We start from the raw sequence: 27,922 nt of genomic DNA, 5'->3' as shown, positions 1-27,922 counted from the left end.
GTTCCTCCCGCTACTTTGTTTTTATTAAAATGGGGATCCTGGTAATGCCCACCTCATGGATTGTTAGGACTTCCCACATTTTAAAATGCGGCTCAAAAGATATTAAAGAGATGGCTTTACCTAAAACAACTGAAAACATGGTCTGTACTAAGTATTTTATTCTTCTGGTTGATAGATTTTATTCTGCTTTGATGTGAATTTGCCATTATGGACACTTTATTCATATATGTTAGCTGACTTCTGCGTCGGTTCCTTCATCCTGTCTCCTGATTAAAATTGTGACTTTGGAAGAGGGGACTGTGTTCTCAGACAATCCTATGTCAGTCCTGGTCACAGGGCTGTCCTTCACCTTGTTTACCTGCCGCTCAGCTGTCAGTGGCTTTTGGTGGCCTTTTAGCAGCCTAAATCTATACAAATGCAGAGTTGGCTAGCATGTTTTAATCTATCTGAGAGCACATAATGAACCACATAGGAAAGATTTATTTTACTTTCATTGTGTGTGGTTGTGAACCAAGTCAGTAAGTCAAAGAAGAAGCTTTTAATTATTACAGCAGGACAGTTAAAAGGTGTTTAACTTAAATTTCTTTCCTGAATGCCAAATATCTTTCCAGGGAGAAAGATACCAAGTCCTTTCTGATTGGTTCATTACAGAGTAGTGAACACATAGCCAAGATCAAAAGGCAACATTGTTTTGCATTCAATTCATAGCTGCATCTTTTAAAGTAGCTTTAAAAGTTTTCCCATTAGTACCTTTTAAAACTACCCATAAAATGCTGCTTTACATCTGGCATCAGATCTATTAATTTGACTATTATGAATATGTAGGAATATTTTTTAAAACTCCTGTGGTCTTATAAAGCCTCCAGGTCCGTATTAGTATGAATGTTGCCTTCTGCCAGGGCACGGAGCCAAGGTAAGATCCTTAAGTAGATAACGTTTAGCATTTGAAATAATAATAATGAAAGGGAAGTCCACATGGAGCTTTCAAGTTGTTATGCATTTGAAATATCCAGTATGGAGCTGGAGTCCAAGGGAGAAGATTAAGCAGATGTCAGGCCTCTTTCAGCAGGATGCACTGCATAACCACCCTGCCTCGGAAGTGCTGTGGGCCTCGCATCCTGGGAAGGGCGCTGACTGACCCATCTGAGCCGTCTGTTGTCCCTCCAGTAGCTTCACAGGTGGTGACCAATGAACTTGGGGAGATGATGGCCTTTCAGCGCCCTTGTGGGGCCTTTCTTCCACCTGCCCTTCTCTCACATGTGTCACCTTGGACTGAATTCCCACCCATCACACTGGGGAAGAAAAAATCAGCTTTTAAAGAGGCCCCTATTTAAAGAAAAATTGGAATTGGTCAGGAACTTCCTTTTTTCTCTGGAATCCTTATTTCAACAAACTTTCCCTTTTTTCTATTACTCCAGTCTTCCTTTCTTTTTTTTTTCCCCTAAAGAACACATTTAAAATAACTTTCTGGGCTTGTTACAAGTATATCTCACAGCCAGTGCAGAACACTTTGTAAATAAAGGTAACTCTTTAGGTGATCTCTCTCAGAGAGAGAGTAGTTCTTTCTTCCAGGTGGTAGAGTCACACATTTAGACATGGAGCTGCCATCTCCTCTGTGGGCCCCAAATTTTCCTATCAGGGATACTGAATTCAATCACATTAATTAAATTATCTGAACTTAAATGTGGTCCTTACCCATGCCTTCCCCCCCCAAGCCCACCACCCCTGGTTGAGGCTCTGTGGTGGCCTTGAGCTGTTCATCTCCAGTGCAGGGCCAGGTCACCAACTGGCTCATTGTTTAGGTAGGAGGAAGCTGGGTTTCTTAAAACTGCACCATCCTCTTGTTTTGGACAGCTGGCGCCTTACTTTGTGTTCAGGTTGGAAAGAGCTTCTCTGCCTCTCTGCCTCCACAGGTGGCAACTGCCTGAAGCCTCGTTTCTCCTTCTGGAAGAGGTACCTTCCCTCAACCCTGTCTGCCATCCCTCTTATTCTGGGGCAGATCCCATGTGTGGTCTCTCAGCCTGTAGTGAGAGGCCTGTTGGGAATCCAGCCAGCAACCGGTACAGGAGCTAGTGAAAATTCATGGTGTGAGTCACCTTCCTGATCTAGGAAGAAGCAGGGATGGTGGCACTGTGTGATTTGATAGACTTGTTGTAAAGGATAATTAAAATGATTGTAAATCTTAATGTGAAGCTTTGCAGGAATGATAACTCTTGTTAATCAATGATGAAATGCTTTCAAGTAGAGCTTCAAATTATCAGAACCAACTTATATATGTTTAAAAATCAATGTCAGCAACAAGTATATTCAAGTTAGGGTCATCACTCTTCCTTGTTACCATAATCTCACTGGTCTTAAAGTATATTTATCTGTGCCTGTTAAGTGACTGATACTTAAAAAATTAAAAAGCATGACTAGTTATTATGTTGGACCAATAATTCTCTCAATGAGCACTACTTCTGCCAGGCGATTCAAAGTAGTTATGTTGACTCTTGGACAAAGAAAGGAGGCATTGCACATATTTACCGTCTTTAGTCATTGGCCTTTTCTTAGCAAATAACCTAAAACATGTTTAATTATATCACTGAATAATTCTGAAACTGAGGGGAAATCAAGTCCACCAAAGATAATTAATAATAAATACTACCATTAAAGACAGTGTTATAGTAAGATGAGTATTTGGCCATGTAAATGCAACAATCAACATTCAGTGATAAGGTGAGTACAATCTTGTGTGAGCAGTCCTCACACGTCCTTAGATTCCAGAAACTGCAGATTGGTAAGTCCTATATTGTTTCTTAATAAAACTCTAGAACTGAGTTTAAAGTTTGCAGTTAAGGAACACTTAAAAAAGACTTGGTTCTAACTGGTTATTATACCTAAGTAATCTAATACCTAAGTAATCTAATTTTCTTATTTGACTAGAGAATACAGTGATATCAGTCTTTTACTGATACATTAGGATATAGTGAAGAGACATGAAAAATGTCTTGAGATGGGTGAATTTATACTAGCTGAACATGCACATATAAGAGTCCAGTCCATGAACAAGTTCATAAAGAGATATCTTTTTATTTTTACAGTGTGTTTCAGAAAGATATGGAAGACATGCTCACTAGTGACCCAAAGATGGGAGGGATAATGTATTCCATATTATCCCAGAATTATTAAAAATTTTATGAAGTAGAAATGCTAGGCTATACCCAAGAAAGTAAAATTTAACAAAGATAAATATAAGTTCCTTCATTTAAAGTCAAGTAATTATTTTGATTAGTAAAGGATAAGGCAGATTGGCCTTAGAGACAGTTTTTATGGGGGGAAATGATCTTGGAGATTTTAGTGGATCATCAGTGCTATATAAAATAATCTGAGGCTGTATGTCAGTCATGGAAAATTACAGTGTTGGTACCTTCTACCCACTTCACACTACATCGGAGTCTTGTGTTTAGTGCCACATTTGAAAGATGTTGACAACATAGAAATATAGCTCTTAGAGGGCCATCTCTGGACCCTGATGGGTCTGGGAACCACCAGGGATGGTTTAAGGAAACAAGATTGTGAAGAGACATAATTATTTTTAATTTTTGAAAAAGTGTTCATGCAAGTTTCTTAGAGTGTTTTGATCAACTGGGTTTGGCTTCTAGGCAACTCAGGAAGCTGAGGCAGGATAAAGTAGCTCAGGAGAGACCTACAAGGAGCAGGTGGCATGATATTTAACCTGGGAGGTTCCTTACCACTTCCTTACCATCTTCTTCCTTACCACTGACATTCATCCTATCTGCAAGAATAGTCTCGGCTTCCTTTTCTTCTTTTTCCCACCTCTTTTCCCTTTCTTAGAAACTAACTAGTGTTTTCTGTGCAGAGGTGATCTGTCATCTAGATGTGATTTTACTTCTACAGACCGATTAACCAATATCAGTTGGTTTGCCTTTTATAAAATCTCCTACCCAGTTCCCCAGCAGAGTTGCTACAACCAAGCGAGCAGTCCAGTATCATCACTTAGCAAACCATTGTCAAGTCATCCTCAGGGGAACTTGCTAGATTTTCATCTGGTGGTAGTTACATGGCTGTATGCATATGTAAAATTAATAGAGGTATGTATACACCAAGATTTGTACACTTTATGGCATGTAAGTTATATCTTAATTTAACCTATGAAAAATCTAATTTGTCTTATTACTGGGAGGAAATTATTTCTCCAACAACTAATTTGTACTTTTAACTTTGATTTTAAATGTTTGAATAGCAGCAGACAATTTACTACAGTTCCTAGAAATTTTGAAGCAAAAGGCAGGTAAATGTTAAACCATAAGTTAGACTGTAAAGTCTGTGTGTCAGAGACCATATCTAGATTGTTCAGCACTTTTTTCCCATGGTGCTAACACATTTCCAGACACATAGCAAGTATGTAAGAATGAGTCAGTAAAAGGCACAATTTTATATGTACAAATTTGCTGATATGTTTTACACAAAGGAATTGATTTATGACTAATTTTGTATCAATACTTCTTTCTGATCTTTGCATAGTTATCTCTCTGTATTTTCATTTTATCTAAATGCTACTTTTTCTTTTTCAGTAACTAGATCTTAGTCTGTTTAAGTTTTGTTTTCAAAGCCCTATCTATATTTACAACTTTAGAAAAAACCCAACATCCTACCTTTTAGTTCTATACTTAGACTTACCACCTTTTACTTCCAAATATCTAAACATATTTTTCTGATTTATATCCTTCTTAATGTAACACTATCAAATCTACCACTGTTTTCTTTGGCTAATGTTTCACATTTTATCTGTAGTTCTTGAAAGGTTACTGCCAAATTCACCATTAAGTTCTCTTGGTTGATTCTTATGACATTACCATTTTAGGAACTTCCATAATAATCTGATGGGCTAAATATCCCCAAAGTATACATAACCTAATTACATTTTAATCTTTAAAAACATAGGGATCAAATCAGATTGCCTTACTGGACAGAGTAGAAAAAGGAAAAATAATTGAATGAGCAATTGTCAGTATATATTCAGTATAGTTTTCTAGAAACAACCTTATTGATATACAATTCACATACCTACACTTCACCCATTTAAAGTGTACAAATCAGTAATTTTTAATATATTCACAGAGTTGTGCAACCATTACCACAATCAATTTTAGAGCATTTTCATTGCCCCTAAAATAAGGCCCCAGCCTTAGCCATCCACTAATCTACTTTCTGTCTCCATAAATTTGCCTATTCTGGACAATTCATATCAATAGAATCATATAATACATGATCTTTTGTGATTGGGTTCATTCACTTATCATTATATTTTCAGGACTCATTTGTTTGTCAGCATATACCAGAACTTCATCCCATTGTTTTGGCAGAATAATATTCCATTATATGAATATACCACATTTTGCCTATCTGTTTATCACTTGATAGAGATTTGGATTGCTTTCACCTTTTGACTCCTGGGAATACTACTAGTTTTACATAAAGTGTTATTGATGAAATATTACCTTTGATCCTGTAGTAGCATTCAGAGTCCCTAACATTCTTTTGGTATAATTTTTCAGTTTCTCCTTATCTCTGAGCATCTTGAGGAAGTTTGGAAGTTTGGAGAATTTTGAGAATGTTGAGAGAAATAGGTTATTTTTCTTCCCAGTCGCAGTGGGTCGAACATTTAGGTATCCTTAGTACAAAAACAAGGTAAATTATATCTCCCACCCACATCTTTATGATGTTAGGGATAACTCTTGTATAGTTGTGTAACTATCTAGGAAAATAATGAAACTATTTTAAATTTTCAGTTTGCTTTTGACATTCACTTTCTTATCATTGCTCTTTAATGAGAGTCTTTTGAGGAGAAAACAGCTTTCTTTAAAAAAGAAAAGCCAAATTTTACCATCTTCTTTATCAATCTATAATTTTTTCTTTTAGCTGTTTAATTTTGTTGTTTACTAGAATAAGTATTCAAAAGAAGCAATCAAGTATAAATTCTCTAACTCATCTAGTATTTATTTGATCTGCCTTTTATTTTGAGGTTTATACAAGAATCAATTTGGTTAAAGATGCTAGTGTTGGAAATATCTTCTAGGTAAGAATCAAACATTGATCTTCATAAAAAACAATTTGACCTTAAAGCATGTGTTTATTTTATTTGGTTAGATATAATTTTGGGCAATTGTGATGTTACACCCCCGACCTCCCCCACCACGAGCCAGGCCTGTATTTCTGTTTATAGAACTTGAACTTGCAGATATCTAAAACTTACCCATTTTAAATTCTTGAACATTTGAAAGAATTAATGAATTGCACTTGTTAAATGAGTGACCTCTGGATTGCCTTCCTGTAGGGACTTGAAGTGACTTTGGAATCCTAAGTTTTTAACTTCTTTCCAACTACCTTTTCCAAGATGCTGCTGTGTCAGAGGAATAGCTGTTTATGTGGTAAAGAATAATTTTTTTTTTGATTTTTTAAAAATTTTATTTTGGTATCATTAATCTACAATTACATGAAGGACATTATGTTTACTAGGCTCCCCCCTTCACCAAGTCCCCCCACATACCCGCTCACAGTCACTGTCCATCAACATAGTAAGATGCTGTAAAATCACTACTTGTCTTCTCTGTGTTGCACAGCCCTCCCTGTGCCCACCCAACAGTATACATGCTAATCGTAATGCCCCCTTTCTTTTCTTCCCGCCCTTATCCCTCCCTTCCCACCCGTCCTCCCCAGTCCCTTTCCCTTTGGTAACTGTTAGTCCATTCTTGGGTTCTGTGCTTCTGCTGCTGTTTTGTTCCTTCAGTTTTCCTTTGTTCTTATACTCCACATAAGAGTGAAATCATTTGGTACTTGTCTTTCTCCGCCTGGCTTATTTCACTGAGCATAATACCCTCTAGCTCCATCCATGTTGTTGCAAATGGTAGGATCTGTTTTTTTCTTATAGCTGAGTAATATTCCATTGTGTATATGTAACACATCTTCTTTATCCATTCATCTACTGATGGACATTTAGGTTGCTTCCATATCTTGGCTATTGTAAATAGTGCAGTGATAAACATAGGGGTGCATCTGTCTTTTTTCAAACTGGAGTGCTGCATTCTTAGGGTAAATTCCTAGAAGTGGAATTCCTGGGTCAAATGGTATTTCTATTTTGAGCATTTTGAGGAACCTCCATACTGCTTTCTGTGGTAAAGAATAATTTATTTTATTGATGAGACCTTAATTTTTATACATTCAACAATATAATCAGCATGAAAACTCACTGTTCAGGATACTATATCACAGTTATGTCTCCCGCAGTAATTCTGAGAAACCTGGACAAGGTCAGAGCATTGTTCTTTCATGGGATAAAATTATTTAGTTGCCATAGGATGGAGCGTCTTAAAGGAGGTGAAAGCCACATAGGTAGTGAATGAGGTCATTAGGCTTTTTGTGCAAAAAAATATATAAAAGTGTGTTGTATGTGTAAATAGAAATGAACCAGGAGACATAATATGGTAAATTAAATCAGAGAAACTTGATTTAATCAATGATAAGCATGAAGTTGTGCTAAATACCTATAAGGCAGGGATCAACAAACTACAGCCCTTGGACCAGTCTAGCATGCTGATTGTTTTTATAAATAAAGTTTTATTGGAGCACAGCTATGCCCATTTGTTTACTTATTACCTGTGGCTGCATTCATACTATAAGGTCAAAGTTGAATAGTTCTAACAGAGTGTACAACTTGTGAAGTCTAAAATATTTATTTACTCTTGGGCCCTTTTCAGAAGAGGGCTGCCAACCCCTCCTATAGAGTATGGAAAGTAAGTATTTTCTGTCCTCATCCTTATCTAGTGAGATTACAGGGAAAAGTGGCTAATACAAGTATTCAGATAACCATATACAAAACAGGATACAGAATAGTAGAATTATCAGTGATAAAAAGGGTGTAAAAGGCATCCTAATATATTTAGACCCTAAGAAGCAGAATTTTTATGTTGGAGAGTAATGGAAATCAGCATCAAACAGCCCTGGCATTGGTTGGTCTATAATTCCTTATCTAGGTTCAGTTCAGAACAGTCTGGAATGTTATATATATCCAGAAAGTAGCATGGCTGTCACCGTAGGAACAGAGCAACCAACACTAGTGGCCATAAAAGGCAGTTGGCATTTCTTACTGGGAATTCTCTGGGGTCTGGAATATTCCATGTGGTCAGATATTCCCTTGGTTATGTCATTCCATCACATCTTTAGAATAGAAGCTTGGGGCATCCATGGAATGGGGTCTGTCACTTCCAGTGGTGTCTGTAGCAGCTGAAAGCTTCTATTAATAGGCTTTGTCTGCTCCTGCAAGGTTCATTACTCCAGGAACTGGGCCTCCAAACAAATCTTGATAACAGAAACCGGAGCAATTTCTTCTTGGTCTCTCTTTAGCAAAGCTATAGCCATGAAGAAGGAAACCACACGAGTTTCCAAGGCTAACTGGTCAGACTTTGGGGTTGGTTGGCTTTTAAGGGAGTAGAATGGGCTACGGACAGAAAGGTATTCGAATTCTTCTTCTCTCCCCGCTGTGACATACTGTCTTGGAAGCTCTCTTCTAAACATTGTTTTTGTCACTTCAGGCATAGAACAGGCTTTCTCTAAATGTAAACTGACTGATAATAGCATGCCTGTAGTCACTGATTCTAACTGCAAATTCTTTCTCCTCTCAGATAACATTGTGTACAGTGTGTGTCCTCTCTTGGTGCTCTTTCACCACGTGGCACTCATCTGTCCTTGTTCTCCATGTGGAATAGAGAAACGGCAGTACCAGCTGGAAACAGGAATTTGGTTTCAACCTCTGGGACTGCACTAGTATCCTACCAGAGCTGAAGTAGAGTGACAGGCCAGATCGCAAAAGGGGAGATTAGGTGCAAATATCGCAGAGGGCAGAGATTCTAGTTTCCTCCAAAATGTGTCTTTGCCTTAATACTAGAGACCGTTGAAATGCATCTTCTCAGACCCAAAGTGCCATTTCATGGGAGCCTCGAACAGACCTTGATTAAAATGGAATGCTGTGCCAAATAGTGGTACATGATTATATGAAACTCCTATAGGCAACTTCTAAAGAAAACACTAGCCTAGAGTAGTAGTGGTTCTAAACATGGGGTGACTTTACCCCTGGGATATTTGGCACCATCTGGAGACATTTTTAATTGACCTGGACATATGTGTGCATGCAGGTGCTATTGGCATCTAATGTATAGAAGCTAAAGATGCTACTAAATATCCTTAATGCACAGGACAGCCCTCAAAACAAAAAATTCCCATCCAAAATATCAATAACTCCAAAGTTGAGAAACTTGAGACATTGAACAAAAAATTCTTAGCTGAAATTTCAGCTTAGGGCAAATTATTAAACCTTTCTAAATTCCTTTTGGATATGTAAAGGGATATTACTGCTTTAGGATGGTCTCAGTTGACCGAAGAAAATATATTTTGTTATTTTTGTGTATACATTTCAAGCATTATGTAAAAATTTGTGAAAAGCACAGAATGTTTTATAAGGAAAACAAACCCAACATGATCCCACTACTCTGTGTATTTCCTTCAAGATTGGAATTATCAGGAGCAGAATTATTTATCCATCAGAATAGCCTCTGGAGAGAAACCAACTGCAAGATAGGGGAATTTTTCCTGGGCTTTCACCCAATGTACCTTTCCCAGCCCCTTCTCTTTCAAATAATGCAGCTTGCACACAAAGTTTAAGGTCAGTTTATCAGAAAGTGATTATTGAGACTATAAAGACCTGAGTAGAATTCCCAGCATCAGAAATTCTTATTGGCACTTAAATAGAGTGAAGAAAGAGTTTTTGTGAGATGTTTCATTATTTTTGGTGTGTGTAACTTAGAAATTTTATTTAATCTGAATCTAGAGGTAACTTCTTACCTTCTAAAATGAATTTTTAGTTGATTATGAGGTCTACACAAGCAAGGGAGAGGAAAAGACCAGATATTCTAGATCCCCACACAATAGTATCCCTGAACTTCAAAAGCCCCAGGAGGGAGCAGCTGGAGAGTACTATATTTTCTGTACTCTTGGTGAGTTAAATTTGGTTTGGCAGAGAATTTTTAGGAGTAGATAAGGCTCTGTAAGTAAAACTTTGCAGTTTTCGCCAAAGAAAACAGACTGTAGATTTGATGACTCTGTTTGATTTATTAGTGCCATATGCAAGGCCTTTTGATCTCAGGATTCAGTAAACCAACGAATTGATATTTATCAGAACTCCATCACATGGGAAGAAATCTTAATTTGCCTGTAGTGTTGCTACTAATATAATTATCCAACACCTGCATCCTATTGATGATAATTGTGTTAAGTTACATTACATTTTAATGATAAGTACGATGAACATTAAAAACAAATTTTTGGCTAGCATTAACATTAGAGATAATCTTATTTCTTGAGTACATCAAATTTGCTTACTTCAGTATATAGCAGAATCTCTTCCTAGTAGTGCAGGAAATATGTGTAGTGATTGTGGTTTTTAAAGAAAAAAGGGAAATAACTTGACAGTGATGATGCCAGATGAGCAGATGTTATGTAACAAAGGCTACTTACAACCTTAATTTCTCAGACAGCATATATTATAAAGGGGTTTCACTTAAGTTTGAGGTTTCACCCCATTTCTGAATTCCTTTGTAATACTTTTATAAAGTAGAAAAAAACCCACAGGACAAATCTGCCATTAAGCCATCAGCATCCATCTGTTTTTGTCTTTTTATTACTGAGACAAGTTAGCATATTATAGAAGCATATGTCTGTAAAATTGAGATGAAATGTCAACAGCAGCATCATGGTATTAGTATTTTCTTTAAATAGATCATTTTCTTGAGATTCTTGGGTCCACATTTTTCTGTAAAAGGAAAAGTTCCTGTGTCTCAATCAGTGCAACACCCTGAGTGAGTTTCACTTTCTTTTTTCTGTGAATTCTTCATTATTAATAAGCCAGGCAATTCTTGCCTACAAATGACTTATCTGTAGATTAACCATCACTTTTTAATTATCAGCTTTGTTTATTCTGTTTGTTTAGAAGTCCTTCTAGATCTTCTTATGTATCAGGCATTGAACTAGGCATTTGTCAGCTCCCTACTCCAAGAGAAGTTTGAGGGAAAAAGAAATTTGGGTCAGTCAGTCTAAAGAAGGTTGCCTTATTTCTTGAAGTGTCAAATATATTTCAGGGAAGACTGTTCATAGGGGAAGAGAGTAAGTAAACCAAATAGACTTCTTTTTATGTCATTTTTTTTCACAGTTATTCTTACTGATGACAATAACAGCTTATTATTTAGTCATCATTTATTTCCTGCTCTGTTCTAAATGCTTTACTTGCATTATCTGTATTCTCATACTAACTATATAAATTAGTACCATTATAATTCCACTTCCAGGTGAAGAAACAGACCTGGAGAGAGAATGCTACTTAGCTAAGGTTACACAGCTAGAGAGCGGTGGGATCAGGATTCAAACCAGGTCTGATGTTTCTAGAACCCGAGCTCTGAATCATTATATTATTCCATTCTTTTCCACCTTCACCCTCATATTAATCTTGAGTTTTCAAAGTATTTGCCATTCAGATCTAAGTGAAAAATTCATGTCAAAATTAAGATATGATTATTTAAAAATTTTGTCCCATTTTTTTAAAACCTATCCTATCATAAAGCCGATAACTGCATTCCTTCTGTGTCTCATGACAACATCTTAATGTGCATTTATGCAACACATATATGCATATACAACACAACAGTTTTGTAGGGGTAATTCATAGCCCTCTTCAAATGGAGCCCCCTGTATTTTCTGTTTTTTTCTTATTTCCTGTAAAATGTTACTGGAGCCCCAGTAATGAATAGGAGCTTAAAGTTCATGTTTGGTATTTTCACCTTTTGACTCTACCACCCTTTATTTGCAGAAGAAAATGTGAACCTCTGTAGTGACTTCACCCTGAGTACAGAATAGGAGCATGTGCTATTACTGATAGGATGGGCAGGTCTTACAGTTAAAATACTCATAAGACAAACAGATCCTGGAACCCTCACATGGTCATTTCTTTACTCTGTGCTTCATAAAACTGCAGGCTAGAGCAGGGAGTTTACCTATCTGGGTTAAGTCGATAAGTCAGACTTACTTTAGATAAACATTCTGGAACCTAAAACTATGAATCAAGATGCAGGTATACTAGGGGAGAGAGTTAAGTGTTTGACGTCTGATCTCTAGCAGAATGTGTGCTTACCGTACATACAGTAATATCAGGTGGAAGAAGCTAGTCTCTAAAACAGCGTGGGTGGATGTTTGCTTCTGATTAGCCTGTGTGTGTGTGTGTGTGTTGGATGAATGAGCAATTGGGAAGTCATGACCATGTGTTTGCTATCATTTAAACTGCCAATCTAATCTAAATATACATGTGGGTGCCTAAGGAGACGTCTTTCTTTTCAAGAGGATCATTCTTAACAGCTCTCAACTCCTTGCCGACACACGTGAACTTTGGGGCACTTCTGTTTTCCTGAGGGCTACTCTGTTTTCTTTTAAAAGAGGTGAGGATGATTTCTTTGCATGCTGTATTTCTGATTTTTAAAGGCCAGCTGTCTGTAAAGTTTATTTACTGTGAGTAGTAACTTCATAGGAAAGATAGCTTCTAGATGTTATACAAGGTAATGGAGGGGGGAGGTGATGAGAAAAGTGAAAGACATAGAGGGTTTCTATTTAAAGAAGAATTCAGGAAAACCTTATTGATTTTAGATCACGAATTTTTACATATGTCATGCATTAATATAATCAGGAAAAATTAGAGAAAACATTTATAAAATAGGAGTTAGATTTTAATACATCATTGTATAATAGAGCATTATTTCCCCAGAGTAATTTAAGATAGGGCCAAAAAATGCTCTTCTTCGCTGACTTCAAAGCATTAACATATATCTTATCTACTCAGGAATTATTAAAATACCTATTAAAGAAATTGAAATTTTTTTGTATTCATGATTATAATGTAGACTTCCTCCTAGAGAAGCTAAGGATTAGACTTCTAAGTATTTTACTAATCTGAATATTTTCATCCAGAAAAGAGTAATACTGTTCTTCCATTTTTTCAGCCATATAGCTTATCATATTTTGATAAGCCACTACATCCAAAATGTTTTTCTTCCCCCATTCACATAGTTTTAGATGTAAAAGCAAACAGTGTAAATTTAAACTTACTAAAAAATAACAGAAGACTCCTTGTCATCTAACCATGAGTATTTGATAAAAATTAGTTAATCACTTAATTGCACATTAAAATGTTTCCTTAATATCATCTTGATATCCCGACAGAGATTATCTTATTTTAAAAAAATTATTACCATGTAATTTCCTATGCAAATCCATGTATTTAATTTGTAATTTATTTAATAGTATACTATATGCCTGTTTGCATGGGATTTGGCTTACAGATACGTGACAGATGTAAACTAAGATAAGTAGTAACAAAATTTAAGAACATAGGATTCATTCAGTTAAGCAAATTTTACAAATGTGCAATAAATTCTACCATTTTTTTCCTAGAGAAATATGAGAGTATGTAGTTTTATATTTTGAATATCAGAAAGCATGCACATTTATTGGCAGAAAAAATTTTTTCTGAAACTATATTCAAGGAGAATTACCATATGAGTTTCTAAAATTAAATGCAGTCACTTGATGTCCAAATAGTGTTATATATAAATGGGCAAAGTAATTTCATGTAAATACTAATCTCAGAAATTAAAACTATTTTTCTGATGGGGTAGAACAAATAGTTTTTCCCCAGACATGGAAATACCTAAAGGCTTAAGAAACTTTTTTTTGAACAATTTCCTTTTTACATTTTCATTCCAGCATAATTTCAGAGAAAACAGGAGCTGATCATAATAAATCCTTTTCATTCCAGGAAGTCATATTTAGTAAATTCTATTCTAGAGCAGAAGCTAATTTCTCTCCTCCTCTCTTTCCTGCCTTCCTCCTTCCTTCCCCCATTGCTCAACCCACACTCAGGGAATTGTGCAATTTGCTCAGTCCATCAGGAAATTAATAAGAATAATAATATTAATAATTCTAGTTCTCTTTCAGATTTTTAGTTGATGAGAAAACACCACTTTCCAGATTAGTCTGTTAGGTTTCTAGCAGCCAGCTGGTAAAGTGGACGTGATCTACTACACATTTCACATTGTTCATAAGTTAAAAACCAATCTCTTAGAAGATGTTTATGTCAAATGCAATTAAGCGGAAAGAAAAGTCTGTGTTTTCTACTTGGTCTTTTAAGTGTAGTGGATAAAAAGGTATTAAGTAGCCTTTATTATGTAGGAAGATACTTGAATGCCATATTATAAATGAAATATGTGGAAATATATTTTTAAATATAAGATTTTTAAATAATGTAAATATTTGAGACATTCACACATGTATGTGTATAGTAAGGTATATAGAATGGAGTATTTCCTGAATAATGATTCTACGAGTGGAAATGCTCTGGTTTCATGAGGATTAAAAACAAGTTTAGGCCTTTAAATTATTCTTGAGATACTGAAATTGAATGAGTTTCTGAGGATCAATTAAGAAACGGTTCCAAACCGTCCTCGGAGAATGCCGTAAGTCATGTGTGCTGTTGCTCTAATTGAACAGCGTGGACCTGCGTCTTCATTAACTTGTCTGTAAGGAGGAGAAAATTGAGGAGAGTGAGGAAGAGGCTGGGAGAAGACCTTTAGCCGGTGCTGTCCTAAGCTGCCATTGTTGAAGGACATCCTTTGAGCTAATACCGGTCCCATAAAAGAAAATCTATTTAATGATTAGTAACCAGTGGATAAGAGCAGAAAGCCCATGTGAATAAAAGCCATAAATACTGAAGTCCTTGGGATAACAGCCTGTAAAACTGTCAGAAAGCATTGCTTAAGTGACAAAAGATAGCCCAAAGTAACAAGGAGTGTTAGCTCACGAGGCAAGACTCCATATTAGTGTTAGCTCACTAGGCAGAAGACAAAATTTAGTTTTCTTCAAAAATAGCAGTTCTTCTTCCTCAAGGGAGGAACAACCTAAGACAGGCACAGTCGCAGGGGGGCCATCAGGTGAGAAATTGGGGATCAACAGAGGTGAGGCTTAGAACCCCCCCCCCCCCAGAGAAATCTGCATACGTGGATGTTTTGTTGCCCTTGTCTAGCTTGGATTAATACTTAGTCTATAGGCACAGACCTGATCATCTACATTTGCTCTCTTACAGCACTAAACTCTGTTTTCTACCTTTATCTTGCATCTACTACCACTTCAGCATTTTATTTAAAAAAATAATAATAATAATAAGGGAGAAATGTGGGATTCACATATAAATCAAGTATAAAAATCAAACGAATAATCATAATTGACCTGATTGTTTATAGTTCATGATGCGTGATCAAAACTGAAAGTTTCTGTGATGACTGCCCTTGCACTGTTCACCATGTAAGAACTTATTCACTATGTAAGAACTTGTTCACCATGTAAAAACTTGTTCGTTATGCTTCAGAAGATTGGAGACTGTTGAGAATTAGGCTTGGGGTTGATTAATGACTGTGTATTGAGTCCCCTATACAGAATTTTATTGTTGTTAACAACCATATGATCAATAAATATGAGAGATGCCCTCTCAAAAAAAAAAAGCAGTTCTTCTTGAATCCAGTACCTGCCCCATTTTATTTATTTATTTGTTTTGGGTGGTGTCTATTTGCTTTTAATTTATGGTTGATTGCATTTGCTAGGAGGAATCGTGAAGCCTGGTTAAAGATAGCAGTGTTTCCAAAAGTAGAACTATGATTACTGCAACTTCTGTTTAGATCCATCAAGATCTACTTACTTGCTAAGAATGTTTAGCCTAACTAGAGTGAGTGGGTGAATATGTGTGTGTGTATTTTTACAAGGCAGATGGTTAGGAATTAGATGCTGACAAGTGCCTTTCTCTTGTTTTTAAATTAAAGGCTAAAGTTCACAATTCTTAAATATTTCTCCCTAAGGGAAAAATAAATTAAGTAAATAGAAACGGAAGAATGTAAGTCTATATTATAAACTATCTTGTTACTACTGCACAATATTAACGTAAGAAATGATTAGAGTCTTACTATGCCAGTGCTTTAGATTTGTTTTAGAGAAAATTCAAGATAATGGAATCAAAGGTCTTTATTCTAAACTCCTATTGTTCTAACTATGATGATGACTTTATGGCATTTGAATTACAATGTTAGCAATCAAATGATATGTTTTACAGTTTTATAGCATAACTTTCAAATTCCACATGTGTGTTTTAGCCGTGTGTCTTCATTGTATTTAGTGTTGTGCTTCTCCAAGTTAGAGAATTTTATCAATGTATGGGTATTTGCTTTTCTACATCCTGCCTGTGAGAACTAGAGGTGTCATTCACTTGCAGGGAGCAGATGTTAAAGGTTCTGGCCCCTGCCTCCCTAATCCCAAACACCCTTGAAGAAGAGAAACGTCCTATTACCCAAACAGGCATCTTTCTGATGGTGAGAAAAGGCACTAAGAGGCAGTAAAGCTGCCTTCTCATTATGAAGGGCAACAATAGATTGATTTATGAAGAAAAGCAACTGTTAGGCTTATATAAGATGTATGCATGAAAATGTAGATTCCTTTAGAGCTCATAAGTAGTAGCATTCCTCCTATTCTTGACAAGAGTCTAATGTTACTAATAGGGAGTGTGTTGGTTTAAATGCCATGTTTTTTAAGGGGGTACATTGTGAAGAAAATAAGCAGACTTCCTAATGTTTTCACATGAGAGCAGTCTCTTAAATGTGCTACTTTTTTGCTATTTTAGTTCATTTCTTAAGATAGAGGAAATCCTTAAAGATAGTTCTACTTTTGTAAGCTTTTTATTAGTGTTTAATATTTTAAATAAAAGTAAACGAAAGCATAGCACAGTTAGATGTTAGGCTGATTATAAAATTTTCAGTTTCACTTACTATTGTGTATTTTCAGCAGACACTGAAAGTTAGAGTCTCAAATAGAGCCACAATGAAGATAATTTCAAATTTCAGTGAGGTGGGGGAAGTAGGTGGTATGGGGCAGAGGTGTCATGTAAAGTATTTTGTGCTGGGATTTTGTTTTAACAAGATTTATATGCACTTTGAAATCTTTGAAATAGTGTTACCTCTTATTTAATAAGGAATTCCATTACAGTATTCCTATTTAACTTCAAAATTTTAAGCTCTAAGTCAATTTTGCACATAAAATACTATAAAGTAAAAATGTCTGGTTGTCTCTGAGTAAATTGTAATGGTACAGCCTTGTATATTTAGCACGTGTAACTCCAGAATTTGAAATCTATGTAATATAATTAAGATTTGAGCAGGTAAATTACAGATCTAAAATTGGTAACTATCAATTAGAATTGAATTAAAACTCATCTCTCTTAGTAAACACGTACCCCCAATATATGTAAATTCACAAATTGTAATAAAAACTATACTAACATATTATGTACAAGAAAGTACATAATGCAAATAATACAAATACAAATATTTTTCAAATATTTCAGCTTGAGAAGACAGAAAATGAACAAAGGTCCTATTATTTTCTTTTACCTCTGTGGATTAGCTTGCATACATCTGTGTGCACATGTGTGTTCGTACCCACACCCAGAGAACTTCGGAGTGCCCTGGATTAGAAGAAAGGGCTTCAGTATGTTACCTGGAAAATGCACTTTTATTCTAATAAGGAAGATACAAGATTTCTAAAGAAATATTCCTTGCAAATATCAACAATCTTTGTTGTACAGATTGGTAATTAAAAACGTTACATTTTTGACCTGGTGGTGACTGGATAGTTTTACATCAATACTTTTTTCCCAGTGCATTTTGGCTATTTTGGAAGTCAGAGTACCATGGAAATGAGGTCTTAGGAAATAAAAGGAATTCTTGATGCTGCTGCTGTGGTAGTAAATCTAAGCTTCACACTTAATGGGGAAAATTCTCTAAGATAGTCCAAAGATTAAAATTAATAAAACTTCTTGGCATTTATGTAAGTCTGTAAAGATTCTGTTGTGTCAGTCAAATGCTCTAAGACCATAATGAAGCCATTTTTAAAGAAAGATCTAAAGTTAATAAGGAAATACAGTTAAATGTCTTGTCAGGATGCTCTCTGCAGGTTTATCTGTGTTTTACGTCATTTCAATTAATTACCACTTTATGATACCCTGAATTCATTCTACTTAACTTTTAATATTTAAAATTTTATAATCTAAACCTGAGAGCTATAACCACATGTAATATACTTTAGTCCTTTGTTCAGTTTAACACTACTATTACATAGAGAATGCAGCCCTATTTTCCCATTATTTCAAGCTGTGCTCTGCACAGGTGGGTTATTTCACAAGTAACTGGATAGTTGTTCTGACAACAGTTTCAAGATCTTACTGTGAAATGATAAGCCATGGTGTTTTGATATTCATTGGTCAGCTTCAATAACAGTTAATTATTGGGCAGTTCTATCAGGAAAAGTTTGTTTTTTCTTCCTATTTCTCCTTCATAAGGCATTACTACTCTAAACCTTCTCCCTTGCAACTTTTTCTGTCTCTACCCTAATCCTCAGATGACACAAAAGAGGCAAGACCAGTTAAAAGGTAAAGTCTCTGGCATTACAACTGAGTGGTGTGTTTAATGGCCAGTTATGAAACTCGGCTTCTGTTCAGTCTTTGCCCAAGGAAAGAGTAACATGCTCATGGTGGTGCAACTGCAAAATGGTCTGTTAGACAATGTCTCATTCCTAAAGCTCTGGACAAGTGAGTGATTTTTAAAACACATCTGGTGCATACACCATCTTGCAACAACTGGATTTTTTTGAAAGATCACATGTTCTGGCCACAATAGTCAGTAGCAGCCTTCAAAGTAGACCTGGTGATGAGAGATAAAAGACTTGGAGCTCTTGTGTTTAAAAGAGAGGAAGCTAAGAGGAAATTACAGCCGTCCCTAAGTGTGGAAAAGGGTCTTCTGGAAAGATTTATAGACCCTCATTCCCCAAGGCCATTTCATCTCCTAATGGGATTTTGTGTCTCAGACAGGGAGTGATGGTTAAAAATGATGACAGTATTTAGTAATAATTGGGAAGATGACGATAATAATGAAGGTGCAATTGTAAAAACAGAGCCTACTCAGTATAAAGCCGATTATCTTGGCATCCAGGATGCTTTTGTAAGTTGAAAATATAACAGAAATAAGGACTTTCCTGTTTTCCTAACAGTAGAGAGGATAATTCTTAGGATCTTGCTCTTACCAGAAAATAACGGTCATAACAATAGCTTTTGGTAATACAAAGGCCCAAGAGGCTAAATATAACTTATCATCAAGTTCATTTAAGTGGTCATAATACTTAACAAGTGGAGAGGGTTTGCCAAAGAGCGATAGAGTATCCTCCCTGTGTTCACAGACCTGAGTAAGTGACCAGCAGTAAAAGTTGCAGTTTCCTATTCCAGTATCCTTCCCCATTTTCACCTTGTTTGCAAAGAAAGAGCTGTTGTCAAGTTGTTTAAAACATTAAGTCTGTTTTCCCCAGAGGTTATGGGAATTGTATAGCAGATTTGGGTAGAGAGCAGATTACCTTTGAAGGCAAATTAAATCAATGACTGTGGTGGGTTGTCTGATGTTGTTCCTCCTGATGTCAAGAGGATCAGGACAATTCAGAGGAGAAACTTCCTTGCTCTTTTTAAATAAATCTGTTGAACTAGTGAAGTGAGTACCCAGGATCCATGGTAGTATGAATTGGACAAATATTAGAAGCAACTGATACAGACTTGTTTGGACCCAGGGATGAAGCGTTTTGTTTTACCACTGTTTTGCGTTGGGTGCTGATCACAAGATGTTCCTGTGGACCGGGGGATACTCGGTATATCCCTTTCACAGTGGTATAGAAGACTTTGTTCCCTGACATTAGTGTTATAAAAGGGTGTTAGTGATTTCAGAACACTATTAACTGCACTTTTTCAAGGTTAATAGGTCTAGTAAGAGCACTGAATTAGAAGTAAGAAACTTGGTTCTAATCCACCTAAACATTACCCACTGGCCACTTAATCTTACTGTGCTTCAATTTCATCATCAATAGACTACATTAGTAAAGTGGGGATAAAAAAATGTGCCCTCCTGTTTTGGCCTTGACTGCCATAACAAAATACCAAAAATTGGGTGGCTTAAATAACAAATATATTTCTTAAAATGTTTGAGGCTGGGAAGACCAAGATCAAGGTGCTGACTAATTTGGTTCTTTTCTTGGCATCCAGCTGACTGTCTTCTTGCCACATCTTCACATGGGGATGGGGAGGAGAGAAGGAAGAGTAAGCTCTCTGGTGTCTCTTCTAAATATAGGGCGCTAATCCCCTCATGAGCACCCCACCCTTACGACCTTACCTAAACCTAATTACCTCCCAAAGGCCCTGTTTCCATATACCAGTACATAGGGCTTAGTACTCAACATACGAATTTTGGGGGGTGCACATTCAGTCCATAGCACTTGCCTTTCTCACTGTAGCAAATGAAATATAGGATGTGATAAGAGCTACACAAAGATACATTCAGAGATTAGAGTTATTAACTGATGTTTGTCTGATCTTATTTTCATATACCTTTCTATACAATAGGTTTTATTCTTTTAGCATGTTTACTTTGAAGGAGTTATTAATGTAAACCAAATGGAAATAAAAGTTCTCTTTGTTTCTAGCTTTTTGATGATTCACTCTTGCATTAATCTTTTTATATTAATTTAACCTAAGTGTTGTTTTATAACTTTTTAATACTTCTTTGTCTAACTGTGATCTTACCTTTTATTGACATAGTCATCACAATATATTACTTATTAATGGGAAATTGGTAAGAGAGTGCATTCATATGATGGAGAACATTTTCCACAATTGTTTAAAATGGATATGTCATTTTTCTTTAAATTAGATGTGTATTTGAAAGTTGAGTTGGTTATCTTCAGTTACCTATAGAAGAGAAGCTGAGTCCTCTTTTTTTAAGTTTTATTGAGATATAGTTGAAGGTGTATAACATAATGATATGATACCTGTTTACATTGCAAAATTATTGCCATAATTAGCATCCATCATAAATGAGGTAGTCTTTTTTTAAATTGAAGTATAGTTGACATACAATATTATGTTAGTTTCAAGTACAAAATAGTGATTTGACAATTATATACATTATGAAATACTCACTATGATAAGTATAATTACTGTCTGTCACCATACCAAGTTATTTACAATATCATTGGCTGTATTCTCTATGCTGCACTTTATCTCCGTGACTTACTTATTTATAACTGGAAATTTGACCTCTTAATCCTTTTCAACTATTTCATCCATCCCTCAGCCCTCCTTCCTTCTGTCAATCACCAGTTTGTTCTCTGTTTTTATGAGTCTTATCTCTTTTTTTTTTGTTTTTTTAGATTCCATGTATAATTGAAATCATGGTATTTTTCTTTCTCTGCCTGACTTAATTCACTTAGCATAATATCCTCTAGGTCCATCCATATTGTTACAAAAGGCAAGATTAATTCTTTTTCATGGTTGAGTAAGTCCATCACACACAGACAACACACGCACATCTTCTTTATCCATTCATCCATTGATGGACACTTAGGTTGCTTCCATATCTTAGCTATTGTAAATAATGCTGTAGTAAGCATAGGGATGCATATATCTTTTCATATTAGTGTTTTCATTTCCTTCAGGTAAATACCCAGAAGTGGAATTGATGGATTGTATGGTATTTCTATTCTTAATTCTTTGAGGAGCCTACATACTCTTTTCTATAGTGGGTGTACCAATTTACATTCCCACCAACAATGCATGAGAGTTCCCTTTTCTCCATATGCTTAGTAGCACTTGTTTCTTGTCTTGATACTAGCCAATCTGACAGGTATGAGTGATCTCTCATTGTGATTTCGATTTGCATCTCTGATGGTTAGTGATGTTGAGCATCTTTTCATGTGACTTTTGGTCATATGTATGTCTTCTTGGAAAAATGTTTATTCAGGTCCTCTGCTTGTTTTTTAATTAGATTTTTTGGGTTTTTTTAAGTGTTGAATTGTGTTCTTCTTTTGTTTTGGATATTAACTCCTTATTGGATATATGATTTATAAATATATTCTCCCATTCAGTAGGTTTCCTTTCTGTTTGGCTGATAATTTGCTTCACTGTGTAAAAAAGGTTTGTAGTTTGATGTTGGCCCAATTGTTTAGTTTCATTTTTGTTGCCCTTGCCTAAGGAGACAGATGCAAAAAAAATATTGCTAAGACCTATGTCCAAACACTTACTGCCTATGTTTTCTTCTAGGTGTGTTATGGTTTCAGATCTTTAGGACATTTAGGGCTTTAATCCATTTTGTATATTGTGTAAAAAAGTGGTCCAGTTTCAGTCTTAGGAAAATAGCTGTCCAGTTTTCCCAGCACCATTTATTAAAGAGACTGTCTTTTCCCCATTGTATATTCTTGCCCTTTGTCATAGACTAATTGGCCATATAAATGTGAATTTATTTCTGGGCTCTCTTTTCTGTTTCATTGATCGGTGTGTCTCCTTTTTGTGCCAGCACCATACTGCTTGATTACTATAACTTTGTAGTGTAATTTGAAATCGGGGAGTGTGATAGTGGGATAATTTTTTAATGATTTTCTTATGCTAAGCAAAAAAGAAAAGTGTTGGATGATGATTATTTTTTAATGAAGGGAGAAAAAAACAACAAGAACCTAGTACTTCAGTCATGAAAATTGAATAGGGAAGTAAATAAAGTATATTTGTGTTTTCTTCTTTGATTAGTACTCATCTTTGCCACAGTCTTTTGGGGTATTTGGGCAGAGAAAAGAAAATCTTTATTGCAGGCTGTATGTTTTCTTTTTCTAAATGAGGCAGATATTTTATGAAAATAAATGTGGCAAGATGTCTCAAATAATTTGTTTAACAAGTTATACTGTATTCTCTTCCCTTTTCTTTAATGTGATTGCTCAATGATAAGTTGAAACTCTGTTCAAAAATATAATTGTCCATTAGAAAAGACAGAACTACTTCTGTCTTCTGATTACCTAAGGAGGAAGTCGGCTTCCTGTGTAAGGAACAATGCCAGATTTTACAAGCCCTCTTGTGTAACCTACCTTGACAGGTGTTCTCTTTTGAAGCACTTCTAGGAGATGTAAACATGTGGTTTTTCTTGTCTTGGGCAAAAATAATCCTCTGAAGAAAATCTATTACAAAGCGATTTTGCATAGCCATTTAATGTTGACAGTTGCTTTGAAAATCTTGGTAGGCCCATTGTTTTGTTAGAAAGCGTATCTTTTTTAGGCAGTAGAGGAGTTTGTGATCTATTGTTAAGTAATAGTAGCAACCAAATGTTGATTATAATAGCAGTAGGCTAGGAGTCTTTCCTTTCTGATAACAGTTTAACGTTATCACTTCTTCGTGGGGTTCAGTGCCTTCACTCTGAGGAAACTAATGCTTAAGCTGCCTTCCCAAAATATACACCAGCAAGCCATAGCAGTGAGGTTTTTATGCTGATATGTCTGCCACTGTGGAGTACACCATTAAAGAGACTCATGTCTAGTGTTTGATCACTTAGTAGGTCAGCTGAGCACGTCCTTAGGGCATCAGCAAGAAGAAGCAAAATAACTTTTTTAGTGGAGAATATTTGGATATTTCAAAAACAAGTGTCAAATTAGTCAATAAGGGGAAAAATCAGAACCTTACTGAGGTTCCCTTACACTTAGGTTTTGGCACACACAGAAGCAGTCAGAGGAGGATACCATAATCCTTCCAGTCCTAGGGCTTGTAAAGACTTTAACTTAGTCCTGTTTATGGTGAATGTTTTTTGTAAAACAAATAACCTTTCCTAGTTTATATAATCATCCTTAATCTTTTTTTTTGGAGGGTAAATCTGATTTTTTTTAAAAAACATAGTACAGAATTCACCTAAAGTGAGCTACAGCTCTGTTCTATTGGACTTGATAAAATGTTAGGTTGTGTCAGCCTCATCTAGAAGAAGAATGGCTTTTTGAGCAGTTAACATTGAGTTGAATTCTGTCCTGGTCAGCTTAGGTGAGTTTAAAGGCCCATCCACGATGACACGATTGTACGTGCTTCAGAGATGTTTATATTGAGTGGGAACCGTGTTCTCTTGGGTTGCTTTGTTGCAAAACACTTTGAGGGGTGTGCAGGGATGCTGCCTCTGAATAGATCAATAGGTTTATAATTTTTCTCATGATACTTTTTTTCTTCTTCTTGCTTTCTTAAATTTAAGATTCTATCATAAACATGTTTTTTGCATTCAGAAAAAAAGAAGTGATTAATTCAGTATCAGGGGTTATCAACCTGGCATTTTCATTAATATCATTTATTGAGCTTTTAAAGTATAAATATGGCTGGATCCACAAATCCTTGTCCTGGTTGCAAAAAGCCCTCAGTACATTGGAATTTGCTGCTCATGATTCAACATTGTAACTTTCTCCATCCACCTCTGGTGTTTTCAACTTTCTGTTTTAATATTCTCATTGAATTAATGTGTCTTCGTTGTAAACCTCTTCAGATGCTTTGTGGATGAGGCAGGAGGGTGTTAATGATAAATGTGGAATAAAATGCCATTTCCTTCTGGTGTATTCAGTTCTCCACTCCTTGCCAATTGTCTGGTGTTTGGCAACTGGAATCACTAACCTTGTTTATGGTTCAGAAGTGAAAGGCAGGCTGCCAGCAGGTTGGGTTCTGGCATTGGTGTGATGCTTGAGACAGATGAATTAAGTTTAGCATGGGCTAGTTGCAGAGATGGCCACCATCCTCTCTTGCTGTCCTAATTAATGTCACTCTCAGCAACAGCTCTGGCAGGATGGCTTCTTTAAGTCCAGTGCCACATGTACCAGTCAGGCGGATGGGGAATTAGAGCTCGCTCTGCTCACCGTAAGGAAGCCTTCTCTTTTTGGCTCCTAAATGGTTTCCAGAGCTGTCAAAATAATACCACTGGCAGACACTTCACAGCTCAAAAGAGCAACTTGGAGAGGAAAAGGAGGACTTCGTGGACCCTGGGAGAAAAGTTTTGCTGCTGGGTACACTGCGCATAAATGCTAACTGAATGTCCTTCCAGTTGTGTGACTCACTGTTGTGCCTCGACAGTGGAAGAGTCACTCAACAGAAATGAAGAGTGCCTCACACGGGCGTTTGTACTTTAAACCAACTCTTTTTTGTGGACTGCAAACATCAATGTGTAGGATATTGTACTGCCGATCCCAAGTAAATCTTGCAGTGGTGAAGGGTTGGTGGGCTGCCTGCTGCTCATTAGAGATCCCATCTGGCTTTTTTCCTGCAGAATGAGTGGTAGATTGCTGACACCTGTTTTCCCATCCAACCTGGGGATGTGAAGTGTGTGTTACAAATGCCTGAAAGTGCTTCCTTGTGTCCAGGTCTGTGGAGCTTGGTGTTGCTTGGAGAGGAAGGGGCAGGGGGCTCAGCACTAGGAGAGGAGATGAAAAATATCAGTGGTGAGAAACTGCAATTTAAACTGAACTGAGAGTCTCATCCTCATTTAGTGCCTTCTGATTGCACTCTCCATGTGTCCTCCACATGCCCCGATAAACCTGGTCATCCATTGAGCAAAGCAGAAAGAATACGTGTCCTGTATGTGAGAAGACCTCAGATGTGTCTCAGGTAACATGAGTATGAGGTTGAGGCTATGAACACATAAGAAATGGAATAAAAACAGTCCAGTCTTAAATTTATCAACACTATTTAAAAACAGATTTGGCCATAGTATGTAAAATTCAAGCATGTTGATGGTATGATCAATTTCTTTGCACAATTCTGTCCATGTATTTACTCTTCCCACCTTTACCTACTATAAAGTCTCATAAAAAGGTGTTAGATGGTAGACCAGAAGGCCTAATGTGTGCCTTTGTCACAAATATAGAGTGCCTGCTGTCTGCTGTGCACTAGGCTAAGTACAAGAGGGTAACAAGCAAAAGTCAGACCCCTCCACCCCTGCTTTTTCAAGTGCTAGCAGTCTCCTGGAGAAAAAGGACATGCGTCAGAGGAGCTGTAATGCTGCAGCATATCTGATAAGCAAACAGCTGATCCGTATTTTCAGTGGGTTTGGAGAAGGAAGGGAACTGTGAGTTGGGCAGGTCAAGGAGGATGTGGAATCTGTTTCGAGTAAAAGATGAGGAGAATTCATTGAGAGTGAGTGAGTGGAGTGTGTGTATGATGCTCTTCCCCTGTATCAGTGGGCTGTGGAAACTAGTGGGTATGTGCTTTTTTTTTTTAAGTGCTTGCATCATTTTCCCCTGACTCATTTGTGGGACTTGGCCAGCACTCCTTGTGAACATTTGCCTCCATTTGTGAACTGTGGATGAATGGGGTTAGGGTTGGGTCATGGCCTTGGACCAGAGTGAAATTAACTGTCTCATAATGTGATTGAACTAATGACCTTGGCCTCATTACCACTGTTTTAACCAGTTGAGTCAATCAAACATTGCAGAAAGGGTAATCAAGGTATCTTTTAGGAAGAGATCATTATAGCAGTAAACATAGGAGTGAGATCAAAGCTGGGTTCTTCCCTCATGTAACACTGAAGTATTTATCTCTTCATCTCTGAGTTTATATACTGTTTCTACATCTCGTGAAAATATGGTGGGCAAAACAAGGATACCACAGCTTATGTTATTGCTTTTGACATAATGCAAATGTGTTAAGTCATTTTTCTTGCACAGTACTAATGGTTGCTGCAGAGTAAAATATTTTTGAGCAACAATACTGTTTCTAACTTTAGGTGTGTAGTGGCCCATAAATTTATTGATGATGCCTTTTTCTTCTTCTTTGAAGTCTGAACAACCCAGTCCTGCCAGTTCCAGCTCCAGCTCCAGCTCCAGCTTCACACCGTCCCAGACCAGGCAACAAGGTATCAACCTCTCCCAGGCAAACTCTGAGACCTTTTTCTCATAAAACATCTTAATGAGTTGATTTATGGCCTGTTTTCTACTGTTTTATTATTTGAGTGATAACTTGGCTTTTATGCAGTTGTATTTATTTCCCCTAGGAATGCACTCGAGCATTGTTCTGATGTATGAGGCCAGCCTCTAGAAATTCCCCTTTTTCCAGTGGCTGCCATCAGAGTCCCATTTTACAAAAGGATTATAGACACAGCCCATTCCAGGGAGTTCCCAAAGGAAATACAATAGCAAAAGCTGAACTTGAGAGGCTTTGACATAGAGAAATAGGTTTTTACTCTCCCTCCCAAACATCTTTCATTTTATTTATATTTCTACACATCAATAGACCTTTTTTTATTTTGGCAAGTGTTAATTTGCTGTCTTTAAAAACACATTTTTCCTCTTCTCAAACTCTAAAGAAATTTAAATTCAAAGAAATTTAACCAGAACATTAACTGAATATATTTTCCACTTGTTTTGTGTGTGGAAAATCTTCAAATAAGGGTTCCTAGTTTTGTTTTATTTTACTATGAAAAGTGTGGTAATATCAAGGGATAATTGTTTCTTGGTGTCATGTTGCACATTACCTTTTTCATTGACCACACTGAATTCCTGAAGGCTTGTATATTTTGGAAAGGATTAAATTGTTGTATGTATTTGGGCCAAGGCTAAGCTCCCAGGAAAAAATAAAGGACACTGATCATTTTGACAATTCAGGTTTCTTGTTCCACTGACTTCCAAAGAAATAAGCCCACTACAAAAGCAGAAAAATTTGGGTTTTGTGGAACGTGAGATTGCAGAGTCAATACTTACTTTAGAACTGAGGTAGTGATCGCTCAGATGCCTAATCCAGAATGAAAGTGCCTCTCTCACTTTCTCGGTTGCCTTTACAGTCTCGTGTATTAAGATTAGAAATATCCATCTTATTTTCATCACATTTAGAGTAGTAAAGTGAAAATAAATAAGCCACCTTGAGTTT

The 27,922-nt window shown here is 36.4% G+C and overlaps 1 protein-coding gene across 2 annotated transcripts in view; it reads left to right on the top strand.

Moving 5' to 3' along the window:
- The window catches only part of MLLT3 (MLLT3 super elongation complex subunit), a 277,727-nt gene that overhangs the window by 232,479 nt on the left and 17,326 nt on the right, over positions 1-27,922 (top strand). For both annotated transcript variants that reach the window (XM_036887878.2, XM_036887885.2), the window contains exon 6: positions 26,837-26,912. In XM_036887878.2, coding sequence (XP_036743773.2) covers positions 26,837-26,912 — 76 coding nt within the window. The remainder of the gene's footprint in view (positions 1-26,836; positions 26,913-27,922) is intronic.

This window comes from Manis pentadactyla, chromosome 3, assembly GCF_030020395.1.
Source record: "Manis pentadactyla isolate mManPen7 chromosome 3, mManPen7.hap1, whole genome shotgun sequence".
Taxonomy (NCBI): domain Eukaryota; kingdom Metazoa; phylum Chordata; class Mammalia; order Pholidota; family Manidae; genus Manis; species Manis pentadactyla.
Note: the sequence above shows the minus strand (reverse complement) of the source record. Positions and strands in the feature narration are given on the sequence as shown.